Source organism: Macaca nemestrina, chromosome 15, assembly GCF_043159975.1.
Source record: "Macaca nemestrina isolate mMacNem1 chromosome 15, mMacNem.hap1, whole genome shotgun sequence".
Lineage (NCBI taxonomy): Eukaryota > Metazoa > Chordata > Mammalia > Primates > Cercopithecidae > Macaca > Macaca nemestrina.
The window spans coordinates 19561947-19573608 of record NC_092139.1 but is presented as its reverse complement, the minus strand read 5'-3'; the positions used below and the strand labels follow the sequence as shown (position 1 = coordinate 19573608).

Genomic DNA, 11662 nt, shown 5'->3' with positions numbered 1-11662 from the left:
CACAATGTGCAGGTTTGTTACATATGTATACATGTGACATGTTGGTGTGCTGCACCCATTAACTTGTCATTTACATTAGGTATATCTCCTAATGCTATCCCTCCCCACTCCCCCAACCCTACAACAGGCCCTGGCATGTGATGTTCCCCTTCCTGTGTCCAAGTGTTCTCATTGTTCAATTCCCACCTATGAGTGAGAACATGCAGTATTTGGTTTTCTGTCCTTGTGATAGTTTGCTCAGAATGATGGTTTCCAGTTTCATCCATGTCCCTGCAAAGAACATGAACTCATCCTTTTTTATGGCTGCATAGTATTCCATGGTGTATATGTGCTATATTTTCTTAATCCAACCCAGTCTGTCATTGATGAACATTTGGGTTGGTTCCAAGTCTTTGCTATTGTGAATAGTGCCACAATAAACATACATGTGCATGTGTCTTTATAGCAGCGTGATTTATAATCCTTTGAGTATATCCCCAGTAATGGGATGGCTGGGTCAAATAGTATTTCTAGTTCTAGATCCTTGAGGAATTGCCACACTGTCTTCCACAATGGTTGAACTAGTTCACAGTCCACCAACAGTGTAAAAGTGTTCCTATTTCTCCATATCCTCTCCAGCACCTGTTGTTTCCTGCTTTTTTAATGATCGCCATTCTAACTGGTGTGAGATGATATCTCATTATGGTTTTCATTTGCATTTCTCTGATGGCAAGTGATCATGAGAATTTTTTCATGTGTCTGCTGGCTGCATAAATGTCTTCTTTTGAGAAGTGTCTGTTCATATCCTTTGCCCCCTTTTTAATAGGGTTGTTTGCTTTTTTCTTGTAAATTTGTTTGAGTTCTTTATAGGTTCTGGATATTAGCCCTTTGTCAGATGAGTAGATTGCAAAAATTTTCTCCCATTCTGTAGGTTGCCTGTTCACTCTGTTAGTAGTTTCTTTTGCTGTGCAGAAGCTCTTTAGTTTAATTAGATCCCATTTGTCAATTTTGGCTTTTGTTGCCATTGCTTTTGGTGTTTTAAACATGAAGTCCTTGCCCATACCTATGTCCTCAATGGTATTGCCTGGGTTTTCTTCTAGGGTTTTTATGGTTTTAGGTCTAACATTTAAGTCTCTAATCCATCTTGAATTAATTTTTGTGTAAGTTGTAAGGAAGGGATCCAATTTCAGCTTTTTACATATGGCTAGCCAGTTTTCCCAGCACCATTTATTAAATAGGGAATCCTTTCCCCATTTCTTGTTTTTGTCAGCTTTGTCAAAGATCAGGTGGTTGTAGATGTGTGGTATTATTCCCGAGGGCTCTGTTCTGTTCCATTGGTCTATATCTTTGTTTTGGTACCAGTACCATGCTGTTTTGGTTACTGTAGCCTTGTAGTATGGTTTGAAGTCAGGTAGCATGATGTCTCCAGCTTTGTTATTTTGGCTTAGGATTGTCTTGGCAATGAGGGCTCTTTTTTGGTTCCATATGAACTTTAAAGTAGTTTTTTCCAATTCTGTGAAGAAAGTCATTGGTAGCTTGATGGGGAGGCATTCAATCTATAAATTACTTTGGTCAGTATGGCCATTTTCACGATATTGATTCTTCCTATCCATGAGCATGGAATGTTCTTCCATTTGTTTGTGTCCTCTTTTATTTCATTGAGCAGTGGTTTGTAGTTCTCCTTGAAGAGGTCCTTCACATCCCTTGTAAGTTGGATTCCTAGGTATTTTATTCTATTTGAAGCAATTGTGAATGGGAGTTCACTCATCATTTGGTTCTCTGTTTGTCTGTTATTGGTGTATAAGAATGCTTGTGATTTTTGTACATTGATTTTGTATCCTGAGACATTGCTGAAGTTGCTTATCAGCTTAAGGAGATTTTGGGCTGAGATGATGGGGTTTTCTAAATATACAATCATGTCATCTGCAAGCAGGGGCAATTTGTCTTCCTCTTTTCCTAATTGAATACCCTTTATTTCTTTCTCCTGCCTGATTGCCCTGGCCAGAACTTCCAACACTATGTTGAACAGGAGTGGTGAGAGAGGGCTTCCCTGTCTTGTGCCAGTTTTCAAAGGGAATGCTTCCAGTTTTTGCCCATTCAGTATGATATTGGCTGTGGGTTTGTCATAAATAGCTCTTATTATTTTGAGATAGGTTCCATCAATACCGAATTTACTGAGAGTTTTTAGCATGAAGAGCTGCTGAATTTTGTCAAAGGCCTTTTCTGCACCTGTTGAGGTAATCATGTGGCTTTTGTCTTTGGTTCTGTTTATAAGCTGGATTACGTTTATTGATTTACATATGTTGAACCAGCCTTGCATCCCAGGGATGAAGCCCACTTGATCATGGTGGATAAGCTTTTTGATGTGCTGCTGGATTCAGTTTGCCAGTATTTTATTGAGGATTTTTGCATTGATGTTCATCAGGGATATTGGTCTAAAATTCTCTTTTTTTGTGTGTCTCTGCCAGGCTTTGGTATCAGGATGATGTTGGCCTCATAAAATGAATTAGGGAGGATTCCCTCTTTTTCTATTGATCGGAATAGTTTCAGAAGGAATGGTACCAGCTCCTCCTTGTACCTCTGGTAGAATTCAGCTGTAAATTCATCCGCTTCTGGACATTTTTTGGTTGTAGGCTATTAATTATTGCTTCAATTTCAGAGCCTGTTATTGGTCTATTCAGGGATTCAACTTCTTCCTGGTTTAGTTTTGGGAGAGTGTATGTGTCCAGGAATTTATCCATTTCTTCTAGGTTTTCTAGTTTATTTGCATAGAGGTGTTTATAGTATTGTCTGATGGTAGTTTGTATTTCTGTGGGGTCAGTGGTGATATCCCCTTTATAGTTTTTTATTGCATCTATTTGATTCTTCTCTCTTTTCTTCATTAGTCTTGCTAGCAGTCTATCAATTTTGTTGATCTCAAAAAACCAGCTCCTGGATTCATTGGCTTTTTGAAGGGTTTTTTGTGTCTCTATCTCTTTCAGTTCTGCTCTGATCTTCATTACTTCTTGCCTTCTGCTAGCTTTTGAGTGTGTTTGCTCTTGCATCTCTAGTTCTTTTAATTGTGATGTTAGGGTGTCAATTTTAGATCTTTCCTGCTTTCTCTTGTGGGCGTTTAGTGCTATAAATTTCCCTCTACACACTGCTTTAAATGTGTCCCAGAGATTCTGGTATGTTGTATCTTTGCTCTCATTGGTTTCAAAGAACATATTTATTTCTGCCTTCATTTTGTTATGTACCCAGTAGTCATTCAGGAGCAGGTTGTTCAGTTTCCATGTAGTTGAGTGGTTTTGAGAGAGTTTCTTAATCCTGAGTTCTAGTTTGATTGCACTGTGGTCTGAGAGACAGTTTGTTATAATTTCTGTTCTTTTACATTTGCTGAGGAGTGCTTTACTTCCAACTATGTGGTCAATTTTGTCCCTGCTTCCAGATTTTGACTTGAAGTCTGTTTTGTCTGATATTAGTATAGCTATTTCTGCTTGCTTTTGGTTTCTGTTTGCATGGAATATCTTTTCCATACCTTCACTTCAACCCCATATGTGTCCTTACAGGTGATGTGAGTTTCTTGTGAGCAGGACACAGCTGAGTTTAGGCTTTTTGCCCATTCAGCTAGTCTACATATTTTAAATGGTGAATTTATTCCATTTATATTCAGGGCTATTGTTGAAAGGTGAGAGCTTAATTCTGTTATTTTATTGATTGTTTTCTGATTGTTTTATATATCTTTTGCTCCTTACTTCCTCTCTTATTGTATTCTTGATTCTTTTCTCTTCCTCCTTTGTGTATCAGCTCTGCCAGTGAGTTTTAGAGTTTCTTAAACTTTAATGATGGTGGCAGTTGTCTTTTCACTTCTAGACATGACTCTCTTGAAAATATTTTGTAAGGCCAGTCTAGTGGTGATGAATCCCCTTAGTTATTGCTTATCTATGAAGGATTTTGTTTCTGTTTCATTTCTGAAAGATAATTTTGCTAAGTATTCTTTTCCACTAGTTTCTTTTTTCTTTTAGTAATTTGAATATATTGTTCCATTCTCTTCTGGACTATAAGGCTTCTGCTAAGAAATTCCCTGTTAGTCTGATGGGTATTTCATTATACATGACATAATGCTTTTCTCTTGTTGTTTTAAGAATTCTTTCTTTGCCTTTGACTTTTGACAATTTGACAATAGTGTGCCTCAGAAAGGACCTGTTTGGGTTGAACCTAAATGGGGTGTTTTGAGCTTCCTGGACCTGTATGTCCATCTTGCTGCCAATACTTGGGAAGTTTTCAGCTATTTTTAATATGTGATTTATACATTTTCTGTTCTCTTTTCTTCTGGAATGCCCAGAATGTGAATATTTGTTCACTTGATTTTGAACAAATGGTGTCCCCAGAATCCTGTAGGCTTTCTTCATTTTTATTCTTTTTTCTCTTTTTGTCTGTTGATGTTATTTCAAGTATCTAGTCCTCTAGTGTAGAAATTATTTCTACTCTGTTGTTAAAGCTCACAGTTGTATTTTTTTTTATTTTATTCATTGAATTCTTCAACTCTAGAATTTTTGTTTGGCACACACCTTCGTGGCCAGCCTGGGAGTGTTCCTGCCAGGGGTAGCCCATAAGGCTGTTTCTCAGGTGTGATTTTTTAAATGAGCAAAGGACCTAAATAGACATTTCTCAAAGGAAGTATACAAGTGGAAGACATACAAATGGCCAACAGGTATATTTCTTAAAAAGTTCAACATCACTAATTCTTAGGGAAATGCAAATTAAAACTACAATGAGAAAAACACCATGGGATACCACCTCATGCCTGTTATAATGGCTACCATCAAAAAGACAAATGATAAGTGTTGGAGAAGATGTAGAGAATGGGGAACCCTTGCACACTTTGCACACTGTTGGTGGAAATGTAAATTAGTACAGCCATTATGGAAAACTGTATAAAGGTTCCTCAAAAAATTAAAAATAGAACTACCGTATGATGCAGCAATTCCACTTCTGGATATGTATCCAAACAGAATGAAATCAGTATGGTGAAGAGATAGCTGCACTTTCATGTTCATTACATCATTATTCACAATTACCAAGATGTGAAATCAACCCAAGTGTCCATCAAGGGATTAATGCATAAAGAAAATGTAGTATATACATCCAATGGAATACTATTCAGCCTTTAAAAAGAAGGAAATCCTGTCTCTTGTGACAACATGAACATCCCAGAGGACGAGACGCTAAATGAAACGTCAGGCACAGAAAGACAAGTAGTGGGTGATCTCACTTGCATGAAAAACAGTTGAACCCATAGAAGTAGAGTAGAATGGTGGTTGCCAGAGGCTGGGGTTGGGGAGAGAAGATGTTGGTCAAAATTTCAAGTTTTAATTAGACAAAAAGAATAAGTTTTTGAGCTCTATTGCACAGTATGGTGAATATAGTTTACAACAATGTGTTATCTATTTAAAAACTGCAAAAAGAGTAAATTTCTAATGATTTTAGCACAAAAAAGTACATAAGGTAATGGATATGTTAATTAGCTTTATTTAATCGTTCTACATCGCATGCATATTTCAAGACATTGTACCCCATAAGCATATACAATTATAATTTGTCAATTAAAAACTTAAAAAGAAATTTAAAATGTAGTGGCTGAAAAGAATAAACGGAAATCAAATAACCATGTTAGAGATTATTGTTAAACTCCATAAAAGTTATTAGTTTGAACTTTAAAAGCAAAAAAAGCCAATTGCTGTCATTACTAGTATGAGCTTTGCTCTACCCAGCTGTAAAAATTCCTCTCTTTCTTATAATAAATGTCCACAAATATACAAGTCTCCTTGTAGATAGTCTTTTTTTCATATAGTGTCACTCTCATGATGTCCTTGTAGGTATTCCATTCCACTGGACTATTTGTTTATTCCTGTACCAACATCATACTACACTAATTATTATATCATCAGCACATTTTGATACCTAATCTAGCTACCCTCCATTCTTGTACTTTTAAAAAACTTTACGGGCTCTACTGCAACCTTTATAATAATACATTAACTGTAGGATCACTTCGTCAAGTTCTTCTCAAAAATTGTATTAGGTTTTTTATTGTAATCACATTGGATTTAGAAATAATTTTAAAGAAATCATTTTCTTTACCTTATTAAGTCTTCCCAAACATAAACATTATTTTTTTATCTACTGAGTTCATATTTTAGACCTTTATTTCTAAAATTTGTTTTTAATCCATGAAGGTTTGGCACAATTTGGGGGCTTATTCCTAGGTATTTTGTAGCATTTGTTTCTTTGACTACTTCTGGCTACTTTCTTTGACTATTTATGTCTACTTCTATTATTTCTGATTGGTTATAAACAATGTGTAGAAATGCTATAGAATTTTGTGTAGGCCTTATACCCAGCAACTTTGGTAAATCTTATTTTATCAATCTTATTGAATGTCTCAAATTGTTATACAGGAAATGATACTGTCTGCAAATAATGACCATTTTGTATCTTTCTTCCCAATCTTTTCCTTTATCTCATTTAGCTGCACAGTTTTGAATATTTCATACATTGTTGAAAATACTGATGATCCTTATTGTCTTACTTCAGTGACAATGCCTCTGAAAAATTAACTTAATGTAGATTTTGCTACAGAATTTCAGGTATGTTACCTTTTCTGGATTTATTTCTATTTTTAATTTTAATTTAAAAAATTCATATTCACATTGAACTCTATGAAAGCTTTTAAAACCTTGATGAATTCTAATTTTTAACATTTTACTTAGGATCTTCATACTTATGTTTGTAGAAGATGACATTGGCTCATAATTTTCTTTTACTGTCCATATTTGGTTGTAGTATCAAATTTTTGCTAAATTCATTGTATTGCTTATCAATTGCTGTATAACAACTTTCCCCAAAACTTAGCATCTTAAAACCATTAACATCAATTCACAATTTGAGAGTCAGGAATCCGCTTAGATTAGCTTAGCTGGGTAGTTGTGGTTCAGGGCCCTCATGAGATTACAGTCAAGCTATCTGCTGGGACTGCAGTCTTTTCAAGACTAGAGCGGGCCAGGTGCAGTAGCTCATGCCTGTAATCCCAACACTTTGGGAGGCCAAGGCAGGAGGATTGCTTGAGCCCAGGAGTTCTAGACCAACTTGGCCAACATGGCAAGACCTCGTCTCTAAAAAAAGTTTTTTAAAAATTAGCTGGATGTGGTGACGTGCACTTGTAGTCCTAGCTACTCAGGAAGCGAAGGTAGAATGATCACTTGAGCCCAGGAATTCAAGGCTGCAGTGAGCCGTGATCATGCCACTGCACTCCAGCCTGGGCGACAGAGTGAGATTCTATCAGAAAAAATAAAAGACTAGTGCAAGGCTGAAAAACCCACTCCACGCTCACTCATGTGTTTATGGATGGGCCTCCGTTCCTCATGGGCTCTTGGTCAGAGGTGTTGGATCCTCACCCTGTGGGCCACTGCACAGATGGCCTGAGTTTCCTCATGACCTGCCAAAAGAATGCCCTCAGAGTAAGTGATTGAGGAGAGAGAGAATGCCTCCACAATGGAAGCTGCAAACATTTATCATCTAATTTCGTGAGGACATAACTATCTCTCACTTTTGTAATGTTTTATTAGTCACACAAACTAACTGTGGAAAAATGCAGGAGGGGGCTACACAAAGGTGTGAATACCAACAGGTGAGATCACTGGGGGCCAACGTGAAGGGTGACTGCCACACTCATCAAATAAATAAAATGGTTCTCCCTCTTTTTCCTCTTCATTGAATTGGTAATTTAATATATTCCCTTGCTGCTCTTAGAGCATTGTTTGAAAGTAGTAAGGAAGAATTTTTAGTTCGCTGACTTTTTCCAGGAAAGGATTGAATTACAATATTTTTTAAAATCTTATCTAATCAAGTTGTCTCTTTCCTCCGGAGTCCACAGAGCAGAGCAATGTGGAGCAAGGCCCTCTGCCTGCTCCTTAGCTCTTAGCAGTCCCAGTTCCTGTTACTCCTGCTCCGTGGAGTCAAGGACACCACCACCCTTGCATGGTATGGCCAATAGTGCGCCATAAATGCTACCCATTATGATAACGTTCTCATCATAAAATAGAAGAAATAGTGTCTTGGGAGAGAGAGGAAATTAAAGAGACTCAAAATCACTCCAGTAGGCCACAAGTAGCCCCTATTTTTTGAGAACTTGCTGTGGCCTAGTAACATTGCTATTTATTACACACACAATGCTTCCTCCAATGTTCCAAATGCTGTGAGAAGTTGACTTTTATTGCCACTTCACAGACAAAAGAATTGAAATTTAGGAGATAAAAATCACTTGTCCAAAATCACAGAGCCAGTACTTATAGACTCATGATATAAATTCAAGTCCCCCCAGTCCCTAAGCCTCTTCCTCCCACTATATATCCACAGGAGGAAGGCCTCATAGCTAGATCTTCCCTCATAGCCTCCCACCCCACTCATAACCCCAATGAATCACAGAAGCAGGGTACAAAGAGAAATAGGCTCATTTATTTATTCATTGATCAACTGGCACTTCCTGAAATCCTGCTGTGTGCCAAGCCTTTCCCCAAAGGAGGATATCGATGGTGGAGCCAAGTCTGGGGGTGGAAAGGACCTGGACCACACAGAGCAGGACTCCAGAGCCTCCTCCAAATCACAGGAATCAAGCTGTGAGAGAAAATCAGATAAGAGCTTCAGCATAGAAATCAGCCAAATCATACTCACATCCTTCCTTCTGCCCAAGGATCCTCCTGAGATAAAGAAAATAGCAAGATAGTGCTATAGTTGAGAGAGACTTAGTGTCAGGAGACAAGTCTCATTTTCACCGTAAAACTCTAAATTGAAAGCATTGAATTAGATAATCCTCAAACTCCACGGATCGTTTGGGATTTAACCTGAGAAAACGTGACGGAAACAACCTGAATAATAAATTCTTAGTGCACATAGTGCTTTGCAGAGCACTTTCAATCTCATTATGTCCATTTTACCGATAAAGAAACTGAGACTCAGAAAGTCACTTGCCCAGGACCCCCACCCAGAGACACTAGAATAGAATCAAAGCCACAGGTGATCCTATGGAAATCCTGGCCCTGAGACCTAGAGAACAGTTCTCTTGAAGGACAAGGGAGTCAGACAGAGGCTCTGCTTGGAATAGGGGTCAAGAGTCCCCCTGCCCATATGCCTGGGCCTCCAGAGGGTTGAGGCTGAGATGGAGGGATCTCAGTGTGCCCTCGGCCCCTGCTTACCTTTCACAGGGGAAACGCAGGATTTCCCACACATGCCCATGCAGCACTTCAAGTCACGCTCGCACTGGCCATCCATCTCACAGTAATTGGGGGGTTTAAGCATCATACATTGGCCATAAGCTGGTGGACAACGCCCAGGCTTCCTCCTCGCTGGGTGAGAGTGAGGCTACCAGTCAGAGGCCTTGTACTTTACACAACCCCTCCTATCTCCACTTTTTAGAGTGAGCCCCTGCTGCAACCTGAGCAGGTCGGATCATCCCCCCCGATCTCTATCACCACCACTTTCTCCGTAAGTCACCCCCCAAACATAGCACCTGGCTGTCCTAGAACATCAGGCCCCCGTTGATGCAGGGGGCCAGTCGTCCAGTGCTGACTAGGTGGGAGGCTTCCAACTACCTGACTATCTAAATGCCCGCTGCTTCACCACCTGCTGGCTACCTTCCTGCTTAGGGCATGTGACTCATTGACTGATTGACAAGGAGGCCTGGCAGGACCCATCACCCAGTGCCATCCCCCTAATGCTGTGTCCTCAGGCTCACTCCTCTCTACCCAGTTCCCCGATCTGCTTACTTGGGCTTGGGGTGTCAACAGGATCCAGGCATTTGATGCCACAAATGTCAGGACAACATCTCTTCTTCCCTAGACACTGCCAGTCACTCTGGCACTCAGGTTTCTCATATCTAAGGCACTTAGCAGATTTCTTAGGAGGACAGACTCCGGCTTTGAAAGCTTTTGAAGAGAAAGTCAAGAGGTCAGGAGTAGGCTGGGCACTGAGAAGTCATCATGCCTGCTGAACAAAGCACCACTTTTGAGGGGGAGAGACCCTTACCTCAGGAGCTATCCACAAAGCCCAAAGGGTCATGCCTGCCTGATCTCCGGGTGGATTGATAGGCTTGATTAAATTGGACAAATGGACAGGGGATGTTTCAGACCCAAGAAAAGGGCAGCAGGCTTCTAGTCAAGACCTCCCACCCCAGAGCAAAACAGGGCTACACAAAGGCAGAGAGGAAGGCTGGGAGTGATGGAGATGGAGACAGATAAACAAAGATAAATAGAACCAGTGTGAGAGAAGTTGAGAGCTAAAGCCCAAGGCAGAAACACAGAGACAAAATAGCAGAAGCGAAGACACAAAGAAGAAGCAGAGTCAGAAACTAATGATTTGAGAGTCGCAGACAGGTGAAGAAGGCAGAGGATAAGAGAGAGAGAGACAGAGAGAGAGAGAGAGTGGGATCTGGGCCGACAGCATGGCTGCATAGAAAAAGCATTTCCAGAAGCTCAGAAACCCTCACAGAAACCTTGGAGCTCAGCCAGACATGTATTCCACTCTCAGGGAGGTCTCCTGAAACTAAGCTGAGAGATCAGAGCCTACAGAAGGGGACACACCCACATCACCAGGAGACCGCACCTCTGACCCTGCAGCCCAGATTAGACCAGAATGACTCCCAACTTACACTTTCCAGAGACTTCCACAGCCCAAAGTGCCAGGGTTCCCAGGGCAAGAAGCATCATGAAGGGGAAGAGGCCACTGGACTTCATGGTGAAGGCAGGAGTGACTCTGATGGCCAATGCCAAACCTCACTATTTATTCTTTCACCAGTGGGTGTGGCCCAACCAGAATTCTTTTGGCCTCTCCCAGCTACTATTGCATAAGCAGGAAGCTTAGCCAGAGACCAGAAATCCTGGCACCAAGGAGATGGTTTATCTTTCCTATGCCAGGTGAGGCTTTGAGGCCAATACAGTAATTACCAGAAAAGAAAGGGAAAAGGTTGGCCTGAGAGGTTGGCTGATTAAAGAGGTCATCTCAGTGTCCATCTGAGCCCTAAACATCACGAGACCCCAGGCCATTAGCCTTACAGGTGGAGAGGGGAAGAAGTGGTCAATTGCAAAGGTGCTACCTGGACCTGGAACTGAAACCAGATGCAGACCCCCAGCTGAGACTTCGTGCATTACATCCTATTCTCACATTACGAATTCTGATTTTCATATTATTGGACTCTAAGGCATTGTGAAACTCTGCTGAATGCTCAATGCAGTTTCTTTCTCAAAAGTTCAGCTCATTCAACCAACCGATACTTAGTTCCCTGAAATATTTACACCGTTTATCCCCAGTGCCTGTCACAGGAAAAGCATTCACTCAACAAATGAAAGCTGAAGAGCTCTGCTCTCAGCAAATCTCTTCAGAGCTCAGTTTTCTCAGCTGTGAAATGAAATGATACTAACAAGTCAGCCCTTCTCAGAGGGTTATGAAATTAAGGGCATGAAGGGACTCTGAAAAGAATAAATGAATTGTATCCCTTCCCACTAAAGAGAACTGAAATGAATCTGAGATAAAGGGGGAAAGCAGCTCATCAGTCACTGTAATCAACATTTAGCTATGAGATAATTTGAGATCTTAGAGGACTGCTTCCGAAAATTCCCCAAAAACCCTTACAGATCTCACATGACAGCAA

General features: G+C 40.2%; 1 protein-coding gene across 1 annotated transcript; it reads right to left on the bottom strand.

The window, feature by feature from the left end:
* Positions 1-8453: 8453 nt before the first annotated feature.
* On the bottom strand, positions 8454-10816 carry LOC105496429 (secretory leukocyte peptidase inhibitor). The gene is made up of 4 exons (XM_011766838.3): positions 10664-10816; positions 9783-9941; positions 9213-9362; positions 8454-8634 (listed from the first exon to the last, which is right to left on the bottom strand). The coding sequence occupies exons 1-4, from the start codon at positions 10746-10748 to the stop codon at positions 8630-8632; spliced, it is 399 nt and encodes a 132-aa protein (XP_011765140.1). The 5' UTR covers positions 10749-10816; the 3' UTR covers positions 8454-8629.
* Positions 10817-11662: the final 846 nt, after the last annotated feature.